This window comes from Branchiostoma belcheri, unplaced genomic scaffold (assembly GCF_001625305.1).
Source record: "Branchiostoma belcheri isolate BF01 breed outbred unplaced genomic scaffold, Haploidv18h27 scaffold2, whole genome shotgun sequence".
Taxonomy (NCBI): domain Eukaryota; kingdom Metazoa; phylum Chordata; class Leptocardii; order Amphioxiformes; family Branchiostomatidae; genus Branchiostoma; species Branchiostoma belcheri.
Genome location: NW_017803490.1, coordinates 2,542,130 through 2,561,764, shown reverse-complemented (window position 1 = coordinate 2,561,764; position 19,635 = coordinate 2,542,130). Strand labels below are relative to the sequence as shown.

The 19,635-nt window shown below is 41.5% G+C and overlaps 2 protein-coding genes across 5 annotated transcripts; both read right to left on the bottom strand.

Moving 5' to 3' along the window:
* Positions 1-2,107: 2,107 nt before the first annotated feature.
* On the bottom strand, positions 2,108-11,465 carry LOC109468976 (hemicentin-1-like). Of its 4 annotated transcripts, XM_019767355.1 has the most exons (9): positions 11,318-11,465; positions 7,803-7,893; positions 7,515-7,643; positions 5,778-5,872; positions 5,174-5,354; positions 4,910-4,974; positions 4,250-4,282; positions 4,077-4,109; positions 2,108-2,959 (listed from the first exon to the last, which is right to left on the bottom strand). In XM_019767355.1, exons 1-9 carry the CDS (start codon positions 11,358-11,360, stop codon positions 2,862-2,864), a joined length of 768 nt encoding a protein of 255 aa, XP_019622914.1. In that variant the 5' UTR covers positions 11,361-11,465; the 3' UTR covers positions 2,108-2,861. The 4 variants fall into 4 exon arrangements, with proteins under 4 accessions (XP_019622914.1, XP_019622916.1, XP_019622915.1 ...); XM_019767357.1 differs by lacking the exon at positions 4,077-4,109; XM_019767356.1 differs by lacking the exon at positions 4,250-4,282.
* A 4-nt stretch (positions 11,466-11,469) lies between these two features.
* LOC109468383 (kin of IRRE-like protein 1) lies at positions 11,470-19,357 on the bottom strand. Its single transcript, XM_019766633.1, has 14 exons — positions 19,262-19,357; positions 18,746-18,920; positions 18,008-18,157; positions 17,207-17,371; positions 17,077-17,082; positions 16,648-16,716; positions 16,242-16,351; positions 15,609-15,786; positions 15,089-15,238; positions 14,576-14,755; positions 13,795-13,938; positions 13,348-13,560; positions 11,825-12,921; positions 11,470-11,509 (listed from the first exon to the last, which is right to left on the bottom strand). The coding sequence occupies exons 1-13, from the start codon at positions 19,331-19,333 to the stop codon at positions 12,788-12,790; spliced, it is 1,746 nt and encodes a 581-aa protein (XP_019622192.1). The 5' UTR covers positions 19,334-19,357; the 3' UTR covers positions 11,470-11,509; positions 11,825-12,787.
* Positions 19,358-19,635: the final 278 nt, after the last annotated feature.

The window sequence follows — 19,635 nt, the reverse complement described above, 5'->3', positions numbered from 1 at the left end:
CTGGAGATCAGTCTATACGGGCCAGCTTTAGAGTGTTTCGGTCCTAGCCTCTACCAGGCTTCGGGAAGCTAACGTACAAAAAACATTCTGCAGTAAAATGTACTTAGCCTTCTATTTTACCTAAGGCCACAGCAAGTAATTTTTATGGATGACATCAGCGCATTAATTTTCGCTTGATTTTGGAAAAAAAACAAACAAGAAATTTTATCGCACTCTCACAGTGGTCAACATGCCGAAAATGGGCAAAGATGTCTGTTGCCATGCCGGTACGTGGATGGCAGATAGATATGAAGTGAGACAAGGCTCTGATTTATTGTCTTGTCTTGTACTTTGATGCATAGATGTATTTCATTCCTTTAATACTAGTATGTGATGTTCCCACCGAATCAGATCCATTTGTACAAAGTTGTTTCAGTGACAAATGGATGTCGTAATAGTTGGCAATAAACTTAGCACAATATAGGTATCATTTCTTGTTAAATAAGGTTTATGATGTTAAACTTTGAAAATGTAGGAATTTTTTTACCCGCCTTGTTTTTTTTTCGCCCTATCGCATTAAATTTGGGGTCTGAGGAGGACTTCATCCATAGAATTTACTTGGTGTGGCCTAAACAGTTCAACCCTGGCCTGCTACAGAGACTAGCCCACTGCATGTGAACCATGTGACAGGTGTCTCCGTTCGGGTCAACCTGTCATCACAACATGGCGGATCTAAAATAACAAGATGGCGGCGGGAACAAAATGGCCGCTGATCCAACCTGTCGTCTATCTCTCCACATCAAAACCTCCTGAAGAGCGGCGCCGTTAAAACAATAAACAGGGCGGCAGTGTTGTGATAGCTGGAAGTTTAGGAATACGTACTTTTCACGGCGATATGTAGATTGTTAGTGATAGCATTATCTCCAAGCAGATATGTTGGGAAGTGCTCACTCTTGAAACACTAATGGCTTACACTATTTTCAAAGGAATTTCACAGTAATCCAGTCATATAACTCCTGATGAAGATGACAGACGGTCATCCAAACGTCGGCTTGTGTTAAGGAAAGGAAGCTAGTGTTTTGGTTTTGTGTCTTTTTATGCAAATATGCACTTACATAAGGAAACTGTCAACATGTTTGCGTGTGCAGTTTATAAAAGGCCGAGTTGTCAAAACATTGGCCAGCATTTTCCCCAGGGCATGTATTCATGTCCATTGTCCTTGTATCATACATGTACACACTCTACCTTTCGTCTAATAGGTACATGTATGGCACAGGATATACCAAATACTAGTATGGGGTTACGGGACAAAAGTGCCTTCTAGCGGCTGCGATTAGAAAGACAACCCGTTGCAAATACATGTATTGAAATGGCGAAAGGGATAGTCTACTATAGGATGCTTCCTTAGAAATACACGGTACATGTATATCGCAGGATATACCATGGAGGTTTTCTACCTCCATGGATATACCAAGTGCTAGTATGGGCTTACAGGGCAGAAGTTGCCTCTAGCGACTGCGATTAGAAAGACAACCGCTTGCAAACAATTGAAATGGCTAAGGGGATAGTCCAATATAGAAAGCTTTCTTAGAAATATACGGTAAACATGCCAGAAAGAAGCTGTCAAAAACCACCTACCTGAGTGTTGAGCTATGGAAAGGTAACACTGACAGGGTTGTCCGACCTCTTAATTGTCAATTTAGTCCAGAAACCTGAGCACTTTTCTATCATCGGAAACAGGTACGACGAGAGAGTATGGCCTCTGACCTCTTTTTACACACCACCAAAACACAAGAACATAGCTTTACTGTTAAAGCTCTACCGGGAAGCTAAAACCAGGTTTCTTCTTCAACAAGATAGAGAGAGAAATAACTCTTCAACCAGGAAATATCATTGTTTATCCACACATACCAAGAAAAAGGCTGTATACATTTGGTTTGGATGCTCTCATAACATAGTGACCTTTGCCCTAACACCAGTAGCATATAAATGCAAATGAATCATTAAGCTCAATCAATTAAATGTATATCTATAAGTATTAAGATTATAAAAGTAATAAGAATATCACATTTCTTTAAAAAACAACGCTCTCAGTGTTAGAACATTGCATAAAGAGGAGAAAAGCAAATCCTGTTTCAAACAACAGTTTATTAGAAATTTCAGTATTCTTTGGACAAGGAAAGTGGCATAAAACAATGAAATGTAGAACAAACCATGATTTCATTCGTCACACAATATCAACTATCCTACAGGTCACATCCAGCTCTGAAATCACACATGCTACACACTTCGAACTTTTCAAAGACAATCTCATAACCAGTCTACGAATAGTACGATTTAATGTCACTAAAATGGTATTATTCACAACATCAAACCTGGATATAATTGTTTCTGCATTCAAATGAAGGAAAACATCACAGAATGTCACAGCACAGAAGTTAAACATAGCAGAAGATTCGCAGACGGATACGTCTTTTCTAAGACAGCCTAGTACAACAAACCCTGAGTTTACAGGGCAGATAACACACGTATAACCTCCTTGTTACAGAGAACAAAAATGTTACCGTAAAAGTAACTGGCCGGGTATGCAGATTGTAAAATCACAATAAGAAAACCATAGACACGTTAGCTGCTTTTAACATAAAAGCAAGCCATGTTCAAAAGCAGCTAAAGTACCGATGACATTTGTCGTTGAATTCTCTGCTAAAGTTTTAAGAAGTCTTCCAGTTGTTAAAGATCTTTGCAGTTTTTAAAAAAAGTCTTTGAACTGAGAATTTCAATGAGAAATGCCATTAGTATAAGCCATGAGGTTCGACCTTAGACATGTGTTAGAGTTTCAACTACTTTTATTGTAGTTGTCACAGAATTCCATTTTGATGACGTCAAGAAAAGAAGACCGGAAGCAGAAGACTTGCGATGAGCAGGAGCATGATGGGAAGCCCCGTGGCACGCATGACGTCACTTCCTCCCACCACTCGTTCTGAGAAATGATAATTCAAAACTAAGATGATCACAACGCAGTTTGCAAGGACCAATGTAGGATATAGTAGACTTTCTTTCCTAGGGTGCTTCAGGCCCACCTCAATGTATAGTGATATCCATTTACGACTCCATGGATGCCTTTGCATGCTGGGAGACGCGCACCAGTCATATTTCGATGGCGCGACTTGGATCCCACCGCTGCCACCATATGTAGCGTGGGCGAGATGGTAGAAGAGAGGTCATCGCAGAGCAAGCTTCCACGCCAGACTGACTACGGCCATTTATTGGGTCTAATGCAACATAAATGTTTTCTATCCCCCACAAGTGAATGGGGCAAGCAACACCATTGCCATGACAACGCGTTTGTCCAGTCCTGTAAATGTTGCCATGGCAATGATGAACTTATTTGTGCCCTGAGCTGCCCAGAGTACCCTACATCTCCCAACATGCAATGGAGTCGACGAAAAGGATTATGGGATAAAGTTGTTGCTCCATCCGCGCAAATGAGCTAAAAATGTACGTTTTATTTTTTTCTGCACTGCCGTTGCCATCCGTTTTCCTGTTTACTATTTGTTTCAAAATTTACAATTGCCTGCTTTTAAAAAATAAACTTTTGCGAGTGTTCTAACTATAAAGCCTGATTTGCTTTGCTTTTGAATAAGAAAACCAAACGATGAAATACGATGCTTGGAAACAAAGCAAAGCTCTATATGCTAGAAGAACGCTAATACTAAAACCTAATACCAACACTGGTACCTAATGATGACAAAGCACAGCAATGGATCTGGTTGGGTTTAAATGGGTTAGTATATGTAACTGGAGGCACCGCAAACAAGCGCGAACAACACAGCAAACCAAGGAGCAGGTTCTGTTAATGCGTTCTGGTGCAGTGAACAGCTTTTATTAACCTTCGACCTCAATCTCAAACTTTTCACATTTTTTGGTTTGCCCAAAGTGGAAAAACATAATGTCAATATTTTTTCTACAGTTAACGCCCTGCTAGGACAAGTTCTTTCATATTACAATGAGAACTAACGAGTTACTATTTGACCTTGAAATTCAAGATGGTGGAAGGTCAATGAAAGTGTCCCATTGGTAAGTAATGTTAACGTTACCTGATTCAGTCGTCATTGGTGGAGCGGCGTAACCTGTTAATCGTTTGATCGATAATTTCAGAGTCAATACTTATCTTACATCTCCCCTATCAACATAACCACATTTGACCTTGAAATTCAAGATGGCGGAAGGTCAGTGAAAGCGTCCCATTGGTAAGTAATGTTAACGTTACCTGATTCAGTCGTCATGGATGGAGCGGCGTAACCTGTTAATCGTTTGATCGATAATTTCAGTCAATACTTATCTTACATCTCTCCTATAAACATAAACCAACAGGTTGAATTTGGGGCATCAAACATTTTCCCATATTGTGAAATTTTGCGTGGTCGAATTTATAGCTAGATATTACACGTCTCTATTTTCAAAAGGTGTTTTTGCAGGTATTTACGACATAACATGACAGAGCGTCCACCATGTTGGTATATGAAAAATGACTTAATTTTAAATCATGAATGTCCGATCTTCATTTATCTGGATTTGCCAGATTTTTTGCTTCTGCATAGAAAGGAAGCGCAAGACCGTGACTGTTTTTTCAATATTTTTGTCATCTCAAATCTGCACAATCCACTAACAATGCATCAGCTCCACCACCAAATCTTATTTGAAAATTGACGTAGTTAAAGCCAAAACACACAAGGAAACACACAATTCAGCAATTGGTTATAAGATAGCCTATGAAGCAGGCTTACGGTTGGGCATTTTCGGCTTATCTTGTGCAGTTTTCTGATTGTATGTCGTTTCGTATTGGCATTTCTGTTAGTTTGCCCAATCCGCTAGTCTGCTAAAGAGGCTATTGAAAGCTGTAGTGAAAAAAAAATCAGATTTGCTGTACCTTTCATGGAGATGTCCACATACGCAGAGGCGACCCCGTAGCCGTTGTTTGCCATGCACATGTACCTGGGAAAGGATGGAAGTACCATTGGGTTACTTGGCAATTGTTGCTAGGCGACGGTGGGGCTTCATAGACACTATGACCGGTCGCCATCTTGGTTACAAGTGCTTCACCAATATGGCGGCAACGGATCACAATATTTATTTATGAATATATAACGAAACGTTAGATTTTTCAAAAAGCAGGGAAAAAGACAAGACTTACCTCCCTATATCGTTTGTGGTCATGTTGGTGAGTTCCAACACTGCCCCATGTGATATTTCGCCAAGAGGACTAGTCCATGTGAAGTTGGAGGGGGGATGGCTGTTCGCACGGCAGGTGACCATCATCTTCCCTCCAACCTCCGCCTCGTACGGTCCTCCACTCACGGAGATCGTAGGGGGTACTGAGAGGAGTAATAAAATAAATGTTTAAGGCGTCGGATATGTCAAACCTCCAGAAAATATTGTGCGTTGTAAAATTATGACACGGCCAATGAGATTGTCTGATGCACTTAGTACATGTAGTAAGACTGTTGTGCATGACAACCCATAAGTGGGTATACCTCCAGTAGCTGTGTGGGTGGACTCATTGTCCCATAGCTTTCAGGGAGACCATTTAGTGCCAACTTGACCTTAAGGTCAATCAACGGTTACAAATCCAGATGTAGTCCTTTTTTCAGTAGTGAATCCACAATTTTGTCTAGTTGAATGAAATGGTATCATTTTCGTAAAATTATTAGTTAACTGTATGACACAATAGCACAGCGATTTGTAGCAACAGCAGGACTGAATTGGAAGAGAGGCATGGTCAAGGGAATACTACCCACCATACACCACCAGCTGGTACCGCATCCCATCGCCACTCTGGCCGCCTTCTCCGAGCTCGCTTACGCTGCAGTAGTACTCCCCTTCGTCAGAGATCCTGAGAAAACACAGATAGAACTAGAGGTCGGAGATCTCATGTCTTCGTCTGAGGTACATCGTTCTAGAGAAATTAACATGCGTATTCTTCACTCTTTTTAATAATCAATTTGGTCTAAAGAACAAAAGAATCTCTGCACTATTTTATGGTACAGAACACCCTGAAACGGTTTGCCACAGATTATACAGATGCGTCGTCACCCGTGTTAGCCCCCCCCCCCTAACGTTATTTGAGTTTGGACTGTTACTGAAAAAAAAAACGTTCAAGAAATTCTTACTGTATTGAAAGTGTCACGACAGCGCCGCAAAATATAATAAGAGAAGATGTTATAAAGGAAAGAATCAGAACAGGGTGACTACTGCTGTTTTGTTAATTTGTCTTTATGACAAATAGAAGACTTGTTTCTTGTGTTCTTTGTGTCCTAACATTTGTACTTCTACATTTAGTATATTCCAAATCTAGGCATCTCGTTTTTCGGTTTTTCGTGTTTTTATTGCGCGCTTGCCTTAAATTTAAGGTAATTAGATTTAAGGTCTCCAGTAAACGTCATCCATAGCAATTACTTGGTGTGACCGTAGAAAATAAACTGACATATGTCCAACCTATCCTCCCCCTGCTGAAGTTATAGTACAATCCCTCAATGTAACGTCATTTGATCCCATCCCATTATGGGGTTCCCCGACGGTAACGGCTATATCCAGCTGTCGGCTGTCTCCAAGCAGATGTAGGTGGGGGATTTCTAAACACAAAAGGTCCTATTACGGGGACATAACGACCTCCACGACTCTCATCTTTGAACTCAATCTTGGAGACCACCACAGTAACATGCCTATCAAATTTCATTAACTTCCATCCACACATACAAAAGTTATCCTGCTCACAAGAAAAATTAACAAAATGCCCCCTGTGGTCACAACGAAACCCCCCACGAAGCTCAGTAACGAATTTAACCTTGGTCCCGACAATGGTTAGCACCACACCAAGAATTATAATCAACATTTTACAAATACTTGAGTTATTTTGCTAACAAGCCACAAACACAAAAGATGCACTAACGTGACGCACGGACCCCCCACGAAGCCGAAACTTGTACTCGACTTTGGCCTCAACAATGGTAATCTGCCTGCCAAAAATCATGGACGTCGAATCATGCCTTCCAGAGTTATATTGCAAAATCCGCAGTTCCCCACACTCCGGCGAGACAATTTCATAGTCCTTCTGACGAAGACAATTATATCAGTAACAAAATCTCCCTTCGTCCCTTCCAAACTAGCTGTACGTTTCTTTTACAACCCCCCGAATTTCTGGCACGCTACCGTTGAAGTAGTTGTAGAAGAGTGCAGACAACATTACCATCTAACATGATGTGATACCCTTACAGAAACTGGGGAGGGGGCCACATAAATCTTGTTATTACCATAATATATATATATATATATATATAAACTGTTCATAGAGTAACGGCACAACGTTACGTCCAAGAAGACGCACCACCGTGTGTAGAAACGCCCCCTACTCTGGTGTAGCACAAGAGCTTATTGCGAGGACCACTACTGCTATAAACCAAAAGAAAGCATATTTTTGTATTTCACTAAACTTCTGCTTGGTGAATACTATTAGCAAGTTTGTATTTTCTACTTACCGAAGGTTTTGGATCTCCAGATTCCTTCTGTTTACCAGACTGACGCCTGCGCGGTCCTCAAGGTCACCGGTGAAGGTCGGAGCTGGGTCGCCAGTGAAGTAATTCATGACCGACTCGTCATTCTTCATCCTGTAAAAACGACAGAAGAAAAATAATAAGAGTTACGTACAGGCACAACAGACACATACAACCAAACACACACACACACACACACACACAACAACGTTGCTGCTTCAATAAGTATGCAAAGGCTACACTTGATTTCCATAAGACTCGTTGTTTCCTTACCAGTTGAGAATGTATCTATCCGCGCTGATCGGGAAGGTACACTCGAACGTGTGGCTTTGTCCCCGCTCGTGGCTCACGTCCTCCGCAGCGACTGAAATATAACACGAAATTGGGGTAATTATGCACTCCTCGGCTTCCTGAATTCCCCCATGTTAACCACTAATCATCCGGCATCCTGTAATCCCCTTCCAGAGCCTCTCGATTGAGCACTAGTTTTCTATGGACCTTTATGAGAAAAAACGTCAAAGATATATAAAAAAACGTACAAAACGTACATGTTAATAGTATATGAGATGTACAGACTTTAGCCTAGTAAATGAAATACCATGGCTGCATTAAAAAAAAAATTAATTTCTATTTTCTTACTGTTTTAAATCAATGAGCAAGAGTACCGCATGGGGCTACGCTTTCGTCCATGCATAGATGTAGAATACATACTTTTTTGCTTGTTCAATATTTTTCCTGCTATCATACTACTGGAAAGAGTTGCCTTTGTAAGAAAAAAAGACTTTGTATCAATGTTTCCGTTCATTTTTCCAACCCGCCTCTTGACGACACTACCTGTTCCACTTTTTATTGTTTAAGTAATGACCTTGGCGATGCGTGTCAAGGACAACATGAAATTTCCAGCCAAAAAAGTAGCCAAAAATTCAGTCTACTGTACATTTTTCATCACTGTAATTTTTTGGCAGATAGTACACAAAATAATAAGTTCCTTTTTCTTCTCCATGGTGGCTAACAATTACCATAAATAGAAGAAAGCTTTGATTGTCTTCGTTTAGTCGTCCGCCATGTTTTTTCAGGGGTATATGCCCTTGAGATGACCGTTGCTGACCTCAGATTTGGTTACACGCTACACCCTCACCCCACAATGTTTAGACATGACGTCATCCTTTCAAACAATCATTTTATCAAATGATATCGAAATCATTTTACCATTTCGCATTCCTAATAAACTTCTCTTTTCTACGTGATAATTTACCTCCCCAAAAGTACGGCACAGTTTACTGACAAAGAGAAATGTTGTGAAACATGTGCGCGGGAAAAAAGCTATTGAAAAAGATACAGTTACATTTTGTTAAACAAACACACTGAGGGTGTGGGAGGGGTATGAGGTAGTAAGGTATATGAGATGACTAACTGAAGTTGTTTGCTTTGGCGTTTTGCATGGTTAAGATCTGTTCCCCATATTGTGTCTGTGTCAACACTTCTAACGGGAACGTTACACAGACTTTTGTTGAAGTTTTGGATCAGGGAAGTGGGGGGGGGTAACGTTTGTACAGTTCTTGTATTACAATCTAGTAATGGCCGATTTTGTCGCAATTTCAGTATTCTTCCAAGGACCTGTTATGCATTTTTCCCAGTGTTAGTCTTGCCACAATTCCTTTCTCTATCATCCTAGTACAGTTTTTGAAATGACCAAGAAAAAATACCGCTTGTCTACACCCCTGGCTGTGTAAAACAAAACTTCGTCACTCCTTTACTAAGACAAAAGGTTTTGCAGCTTTTTAGTTTGGCAAATGGCAGAAATATTTGTCAAAAACCTGCACAGTAATGTTTCATGGTGTTGTAATATCATGTTTATGTAAGGATACTAAGTATATAATGGCTATATGGTCAAGGAGCTTCAAATAGATCTATTTAAAGGTTCTTGGTATGATTATGGATGTAGGACTTTATCATGTAATCTGTACATTGGTATATTGGTATATTCTGTTTGACCCTGACCTCTTCCCTCATAACCTCAATGAAAAGAGGCCAGCAGTCCAATTTTAGTTGTTTTTGAAATGAATAAATAAAGGCTAGAACAGCAATAGATGTTCAGGAATGAAAAGAAACATACCAAAACGCAGACCGGGGCCCACTATGGGGGTTTAGTCCTGGCAAAACCTTGTTATTTCAGTCACAATAGCTTGATAGGATTAGAGGTTCTGTTAGTGTAGAACCAAGTTTTCAAAGGCGTGTGCCTTAGCTTTTCAAAGGCTTTAGTTTAGATGATATATACATTTGACAAGTTTACCAGAATTAAGAAATTGCCTACATCCACCCAGGAAGCAAAAACCACGAGCAAAGACATGAAATACAAACCAACTGGACCTATCTGTCGCACAATGCGACAGATAGGAATATATATGAAACCTTTGCCATTCTTAGCCTAGTTGATAAACTGTAAGTATTCACGTTATTTCCGTACATTTCTGTCATCGAAACCTATTCAATTTTAACCTATTTCAATGATCCCACCGCTGCCACCAATTTTATATAGATTGAAGAGGCTGCTATAATGACTGTCCACATTCGACCACCGCTTGAGCAAGACTAAGTCAGAAACATGTGGGTCTCTGTCCTTTATTGATCTAATTCACACCATATATGTAATGCTGGTGGGAGATCACAAATCCTACTTCCTACCCTAGCTATAACGTTTTTTTAAAAAAAAGGAAAAATAATTTCAATTCTCTTACCAAATGAACATAATATATGCGATGTAATCGCAGGCTGATTACAAAAATGCTTGGCTTGGCAAAGACGCCGAAGAAAGAAGCAAACAATCTAAACCATCGGACCGTTTGCTTTGTTGAAGATAACGGTCCAGTTGTGAGAGGCTCTATGGGGGTCAGCAGCGTTCATGCATGGAAGGAAACAAAACCATACCCACCTGTACATAACCTACACTACCGCATGTACAGCCTTTTTCTTATCTTACGATATTTGCTCAACTTTGCAGAAACAAACGAAGGAGAGGAAAGTGGAGCAAAAGCAAACGAAATTTGAGAGAAAACCCCAATATAACTGATACTATGAGTGCATGGTCTAGCGATTACGACATTCCAATACGCCTAAGGGGGGTCTGAGCAAACTATCGTAACAGGTTAATACGTAGCTTAGGGTGGTCCTTGAAGTTAGAACAACCGTTATCACGCATTGGCTATCTTCTATGTTACGTAGATGTACAATAAACTGCTAGCACTTTTTACACTCGAAAAGATGAAAGAATATTTGAAAACCAGCTAACATTTTACAATGTTTTTCCTAATTCTAGCTCGCATATGCATGTGCAGTGCAGTGACTGAATACTGTATCTCTATGTGTAGATCATGAAAGATATTGGGGTTTGAAAAAAGATTTTTCTTCAAGCTAGTGTAAAATCGACTTTTAGTGTAGTAGATGGTATCAATGTCGACATGGCGCTCAAAATAGGGTCTGGGGAGGGGGGCGCCAAAAGTGAAACAGATTTTACCGTTCCTCAGTTTGAACGCTGGAAGTCATAATCAAGTTTTTCATTTCTAGTCTTTCATATCAAACTGTATCAAGTATAATTTGCATAGATGCGGATTTTTATCAGTTTATAATTCAGTTTTTCTAACCGCAAACAGTACGCGTTGTTGACCTTAAATAGAAATCTCAAAAGCCCGCCATTTTTTTTACCTCAACTCAAGCACCTGTTCTGCACTACCTCTTGTATAAGGCGTTTCTCCTGAGATGAAGACAGGTAAGAAAACAGGTAAACTCACCTGTAACAGCAAGACACAACGCAAGGCACACTCGCAGCAACATCTTCGCAAGGTTTTACAGGAAGAAATGTGGAGAAAAAAGGCGGTTGGGGAAGTCTTGACCGAACACTGTAACACCGAGACTCTGTATGCCCAGACTGACACCCAACACCCCCGGACAATACTGTCAATCAACCGCTTGCTTGAGCACACCTGGCGAGGCTCTCAAGGGGTTAACACGATACCTGGATCTTACACATCCTCCTTGTATGTGAAACGCATTGCTGGACTAAAATTGAATACATCAGTTAAAGCAAAACGGCAACTAAATACAAAATGTGACTACTTAATACATAGTCCAACTCTTCACCTGGTGAGGCTCTGAAGGGGTTAACACGGTTACCGGATCTACTATATCCCTCATCTATATGAAACGTACTGCTGGACTTAAATTGAATACATCAATTGAAGCAAAACGGCAACTAAATACAAAATGTGACTACTTTAATACATAGTCCAACTCTTCACCTGGCGAGGCTCTCAAGGGGTTAACACGGTTCCCTGATCTACTATATCCCCCACTAGCTACATTTGTATGTGAAACGAACTGCTGGACTTAAATTGAATACATCAGTTGAAGCAAAACGGCAACTAAATACAAAATGTGACAACTTTAATACATAGCCTAACTCTTCAACCTGTCTAAAGCCCTAGTGAAACATTTAAGCCATGTTTTGCTTGGCTTCACGCCCGCTGGTTTTCTCAGGGGTCTGGTGAAAACGAAGTTTTTCAGGTCAACAATAGGGTCGCCACAGTTGGTTAGACTGAATGACGGACGGAATGCCTTCTGTGACACGCCATGCGATTGGACAAGACAGTTTCTCCCGATGTTTTTACTTCCCTTTCGAAGAGGTGGGTGGTTTTGTGGGCGTGAAAGGGGCACAACAGGTGACGACTCCATTGTCAAGAACTTGAAATACCAGAGGAAAAACAAGAAGTCGTGTTTAAAAATACCACTAAATACTAGTTCTAAACCCTAGAGAATTTGACGTCTTTCTACTAGAAATTTGGCGTTAAGAAATATACACGTAGGTCATCAACGTATTTTCAAATTTTCTGACAAACTTTTTAAATACCTCTGTAAATATTGATTACCTAAGAATGTAAAGAAGTAAAGTACCTAAGAATGTGCATTTACTACTACAAACGTAATGTTTAGCTACTCGTAAGTGTCATTGTACGATGTAAAGACGTTGTATGATCGTCGTACGATTCAAAACTGAGGACAGGGGACTAGTCCTGCCAGTGTTCTGCTGCATAATTTAATTAGCTGTCTTGTTTTGAAAATGGCTGTCTTACATCCTTATTTCCAAAATGTCTGTGTTGTATCGTTGTCGGCGGTTGGTTCTGCCACAATCTGCTTTAAAATTCCACAACGTCGTGCGACGACCTATGGCCAATGTGATTGCACCATAACTGATATTTCTAGATTTAAATGATTTTTTCCGGAGGAGGTTTGATGAGTTCTTTGTTCTTCATCTCCATTTCACTGGCAGGGCCGTCATATCCGTTTCCGGCGTTGGCGTAAAGGATGTTGGCCCTGTAGCTGCTCCCCACCGACTGGCCTGTAGGCACCGGGAGACAACGTTATTTAGGAAAACAGCCTTCTCTCAGCCGGGACGGGGGCCGATATAGACTTCAACCTTTGACCCGTCTCTGACGTCACGCGTGCATAAATTAACATGTCATCAGCGATTTGGTCAGATAACTAAAGAAATAAGACTGAAACAAGATCTGTTTGTTTGCTTGTGTTTCCACATACTCAAACACATTCATATATATGGTTTGACAGAAGTCTAAGTCCCTCCTGCTTTTTGCAACATGATGTAACCCAACACTAGTTACCATGGTGACAGACGTCTAGTTCCGGTCATTGACCTTATTGGTTTGGAGAAGAAGAAGAACAGGAAACAGAGCAAAAACAATATGTTTTCCTTCTGCGAAGGTAAACATGATAATCTGTAAATAAACATAAATATGAAACATCTCACTTATACTGCCGGTCGTCAAGTTTGCTTCCCACTTGCTCCTGAAGCACCCTTTCTGCACCGCGACGACTGAGGCCACGAGGATGACCAGTAACATGGCGGTCCCGATCACCACCAGGATGATCTGCGGCTCGGTCAAGAGCGGAGTTCCCGACTGCGCTTCTACCACTCCTCCGCCTGGAGGCGTGCGTGTCGTGTGTGACTCATCTGTTTGGTCTGAAATGCACATAATGCATGGAAAAACAAGAATTTTCGGACTCCCAGGAAGTATTTTGTGTTTTTATCACCTTTAAGTTTACCTCATTTTCTGTGCCGGACCTTTAGAACTCCAGTCATTCTGTCAATCTTTCCCATCCACCTGTTGTCAACCTACACTCACGTTCACCCCCCAGTCGTGTATCTGACTTTTTTCTGACTTCAAATCACTCCAAATTTAATAACTGAACCTACCTCCCTTTCCTGTCGTTTGTACCGTCCCAGTGGCTGATGGTACTGTAGCATGGCTGTCGCTGTTCTGCGTTGTAGTTCGTCTTGTAGTCGCTGTATCTTCTGTACTTGTAGTTTCTCTCGTTGTAGTTTCTGTGGTTGTAACTACTGCGGGTAACGAAAACAGGAAATAGTCATGTTGACGAATGTAGATTATTCAAGCGCGGCGTCTTAGCTTTAGATTTTATCAACAAGAGAGAAGATCGTTTTCCTGAGAGTGTGCGAAATTCTTCATGTCGGCAGCACTCAAGACGATTTTTTTTTCTCTAGTCCCTGTTGACGAGTCTTCAGCAGGTAGCAATCTTTCTATTCATAAAACTTGAAGGACGATGTGACTCAAGTCAAAATGACTAGCTACTGCGAGCAACACTACAATAAAGACAAATGTCGATAATGACAAATTGGAACGGACTGGACTATGAATTTACACATTTCTGATATTATCATTTGTCATTGTTATTTGCTGGTTAATGTTTTTTTCAGTATTATCATTGTCATTATCAGTATTCATTTGTATGTGACTTTATGCTAGCCTGGGTGCCACCCGATCGGGGCTGCCGTTACAAATCGGATGGCACCCAGGCTAACTTTATAAATTTCACATATTGTTTAATTATGTATGTATATGATGCAGGGCCCCACTGACAAGCAGTGTTACTACTGAATGGGCAACCCTGGGTAAAAATGACGTAAAATTAATAAATTAATACAAAATGATTGGCTATAATCGTCATCATAGACTGACCTGTTGTAGTGGTGGGAAGAAGAACCCTTAATGTGACCTCTACTCTCTCTGTGACGACGGGCGGAGGTCCTGACGTCACGCACTCGTACGTCACGCCGTCGTCTGCCGCCGTCACCGTCAAGGTCACGGCTAAGGTCGCGTTAGCGTAACCGTCTACGTCAGCGGATGACGTGTACACACCTGTTGTCACGTGAGAGAAAAACGGTCAGAACTTAAGCAAGACGAACTGAACTTGAAGTGTTATTTTAATGTTACAACCCAGGCTATTGTTTACGTTAGTACATTATAGAAAAAAACTGCACCTGTGCAAAACCCGTAATATATTGTGCAGAGTACGTCGGCAGAACGTCTAATTTAAGTTCGTATTGGCGTAGCTAGTCAAGAATGACATCCCCATCTATCTATTCATCCATCTATTCATCCATCCATCCATCTATTCATCCATCCATCCACTCATCCATCCATCCATCCATCCACTCATCCATTTATCCAAATTCCCTCCTTCCTACCCACCGTTGACGCTGTGTCCGTCCCTGTACCAGGTGAGTTGCGCTGCCGGACGGCCTGACCAGCTGTGACAGACCAGCGTCACGTTCGTGCCGGGCTGCAGCTGACCGGCGGCCGGGGAACCTGGGATCGTGATGACCGGGGCCTGGGGCTGGACTGGGGGGGAAAAATAGCAAGAGTTTGGTCATCTTTTTCGTTTATGACAAGTTTGAACAAAGAACTACAAAGGTAACATTTGCAAAGCAAAAAATAATGCATAATGTTAACGTTTACCTTCGCATATGGTCTGCTCTGTTAATTCTTACTTAACACATTCATATACATGTATATGGTCAGGCAGGAGTCTAAATCCCTCCTGCAATAAAATTGCAACATGAGGTAACCCAACACTAGTTACTATGGTAACAGACAGTCTGGTTCATGTCATCAGGCGGATCGACCACGAAGTACACATCTACTGTAGAAGTTTTGATCTTTGTTTTGGAGGGTATAAAAAGTACTAGCAATACTTTTACAGTATGTGTACCTCTGACAAGCAAGTCCACAGTGTCGGTAAGTTCTTGGAACGTGTCCCTGTGTAGAACAGTGCAGGAGTACTGGCCCTCATCCGACACCAGTACCGGATCCATGATGACGTCACTTCCGTTCACCTGTACCCTGTCCCTCAGTACGGGGGGAATCAGGGCAACTGATCCTGTCGTTTGCTTCAAGAAAATAAAAAAAAAGCATTTTAATTAAGATGTGTAAACTTGGTGTACGTTGATCACTCGATTTTGGGTCTATCAATCTGTATTTAAAAGGCTAATCCATGAATATGTTTTGGAAAAAATCCTTTTCACACACCCGGAAAAAAGGTAAAACTGTAATGTTCCAGACAAAGCGTAAAGCTCTCTTTCTATAGATGATAATAAAATGCAACTTCACCATAGGTCGCATTTATGTGTTATGTGTGACGAAGATTTCCATCATACTTTAACAGGCTGTGTTAAAAGCCATGATGATATTGTGCTACTGAGCACTTTGCCGTACCAGAGTGTGGTAAAATGTACTCTAACGGACCAAATACCTCGGCATGTTATCTCTAAGTTTGGCCAATTTCTACTTTTTCCAGCCTTCTCCTGAAGCCTGGTAGAGTCTACACTAAAAGTACTGTCCTTACCTCAGCTACCAGCCCCCTGTCATTCTCCCAGGTGATTTTAGCCACCGGCACATTACCGACGTCACAGGACAGCAGGGCTCTAGAACCGGCTAGCGCCGCCACTCCACCGGCTGAGAAAAACATTTATAACATTATAAATAGAAAAAAGTAAATAAATAAATGAATAAACATTCAGCAACACTAAAACCTGTATTTTTTTATTACTTGCCTTTAGGGCTATCAGAAGTCAGTTACAAATCGGAATACTGTATGCACAATCATAAAATAGTACATGATAAGCAAAAAGCCTCAGAAGCTTGCTAGGGAGACCGTTTTTATGTCCACGATTGCTCATGCGCGTCTAGGTTTGTTTAAGCCTTTCTAGGTTTGAATGGATTTTCTATTTATATCTAGATACATGACTTACCTGGTAGGTCTGTTGTTATTCCAGGTGAGTCCACATGTGATGGTACGGTCGTCTTGATAACAGCTGGTGCTAAGATGGTACAAATACAGCATTTCAGAACATGCAAATTTGGTCAGCATGCCGGCCATTCATGTATCATTCACTGATACATGGGTGCCTATCAAATAAACACTACTGCCTAGTCGGAGCTTTGCGCTATACAGTCCCATTTCATTGCTTGGCAAAAAGGCGAGCCGTCAATATCTCCAATCATCATTTAGGATGTCTAAACTGTAATTTCCAACACAAAAACTTGGACATATCCAAATTTTCGTGTCTCCTATTATTGTCTACTTCAACATTTTTCATACTAATGAAATGGAAGGAGCCAGACTTTCGGCTTCCTAAATTCCCCATGTCGACCTATAATCCCTCCTAAATTAAGACAACTTTGAACTCGTATCTTTCCTGTTAATCCACCACCCACCCACCGCACAAACACACAGCTCAGCTACCCAAAACAATACTTCCGCATCTGGAAGTACTAAAGAATGTCAACCTCAATTTTTTTCGGACGCACCTGTCGCGACATCCAGTGTAACCGTGGCGGTTTGCGTGACGATAGGAGCCGGGCCGGACGCCACACACTCGTACACAACACCGTCATCCGCCTCCGTCACTGTTAACGGCACCGTCACGGTGGCGCTGCCAAAACCGTCGGGGTCGTGCACAGCTAGATAGGTGCCTGGAAATTGGAAACGTGGGACTGGTCATCAGCCACTACCTCCAGATAGAGTGTGTGAGAGAGAGAGAGAGAGAGAGAGGGAGAGAGAGAGAGAAACAGAGAGAGAGAGAAACAGAGAGGAACAGAGAGAGAGAGAGACATACACAGGGAGAGATTGAGAGAAACAGAGAAACAGACAGAAACAGAGAGGAACAGAGAGAGAGAGAGAGAGAGAGAAACAGGAACTGAGAGACATACACAAGGAGAGAGAGACAGATAGAGAGAGGAACAGAGAGAGAGAGAGAGGAACAGAGAGAGAGAGAACAAGAGAGAGAGAGAGACAGACAGACAGACGGACAGAGAGAAATAGAGACTTGTCCTAAATAACCTCTATAAGCTCTATTGATCAAGCCTATATGTAGTACTAGTATGGAGTAATAGTCCCTGTCCTTGGTGCTGAATCGCAATGACCTAGACCAGACATACAATATGTTCCAAGCAGATGTTTGGGGAGGCTAAACCGTTACGTTTTCCTAGCTGCCATTCTCACCTTAACCGAACTGTTAATTGTCACACTATCATTGGTTGAATGGCTAATTGGCTAATTGTGATTGACAGTTATATGTTTCTCGTGATGGTTTTCTCACTCCTACCCACCGTTGACTAGGTGTCCGTCCCTGTACCAGGTGAGTTGCGCTGCCGGACGGCCTGACCAGCTGTGACAGACCAGCGTCACGTTCGTGCCGGGCTGCAGCTGACCGGCGGCCGGGGAACCAGAAAGCGTGATGACCGGGGTCTGGGGCTGGACTTGAGGGAAAATAGCGAGTCATACATGTCAAAAACGATGTAATTATAGCAAGTTTTTCCTTCTTTTGTACAAGAATCTAAATTGTACAAGAACGTTGTGGATCTGAAAAAAAACGTCCCTGACACTGAGTCAAATGGCCGATTTTTGTACCTTTGCACCTATGACATTTTTGCATCTTTCGCACAAGAATCATCCTTGCTATTACATGGTCACCGGATTCCTTGGCTTCCTAAATTCCCCCCATGTCGACCACTAATTCCTGCTCGCTCTTAGCCAGATTCTGAGACCTTCAGTTCACCCCATTTCCTGCCTGTCAATCTTCCCACCCACGTGATGTCAACCTATTCTGTCCCGATATAAAGATGCACAAACCAATACCACATCTGTAGCCTGGGTTCCATCCTGGATAGTTTACTATTAACCAGGATGGAACCCAGGCTACCACATCTACCCAAAACAATACTTCCTTTCTCGGGATAAGCAAAACGCACAAGTATCATAACCAGTAAGCAACTGGCAACAAATTAAAGATCCATGATATAGTTTATGTTGTTAGAGCAGTTTTCATAGGAAATACATGTACATACCTCTAACCAGAAGGCCCACTGTTGAGACCTCGGTAGTGAAACTTGTATCCAGTACAGCACAGGTATAAGAGCCTTCGTCCAGAAGTTCAACCCCTTGGATTATGACGTCACTTCCGTTTACACTTACTCTACCTGATAAGGCCGGAGGGATGAGGGGCGTGCCAACTTGTGGTATCTGAAAGGTTATATGAAATCAACTTAATTTAACCTTTAACCCTCCACTGAAGTCACGTGTTCAAAACCAATGGGTCAATCACCTTGAAGATGGCTAAAGGTACGGCAAAACAAAAGTCACAGTTTGATTGTATGTACATGTATTTGATCTGAACTCTGAAGTATAAATTGTAGTAAAAATGTTATATATCACGCTACTTAGTAATACCTAAGCTTTTTTCATTCATAGTAATCAGTAGATTATATGTTGTTCCTCTACTTCGTTGTCTGTGTATCGATTATTATTATGGTAAGGGGAACTGGAGTCATATACAGAAAGTTCTAAGAATACTTTGATTTTACCTCAGCCAATAGACTGTTCTCTTTTGTCCACGTGACTCTGTAGGCGTTGACGTCATCGACAGGACACGCCATCACTGCTGTTCCACCGACGAGGACGGATACATCTGCTTCGGCTAGGAGGGACGGGGGGCGTTATAAGTTAGACTGAAGAGACAGAACTAGAATGACACAACAAAAGTAAGGTGTATAATTAAACATACAGACACGTTGGTACAGAAAAATTAACCTACGCACAAGACTATGGATGAATCAACTTAATTAAATCACAGGTTATGTTTTATCAAGTAGGTTATCCCCTATAATAACCTCCTTGGTATGAACCAATTCTGATCAGAAGTAATAATAAAAGATATCATAATAAACGGATGGGTAGA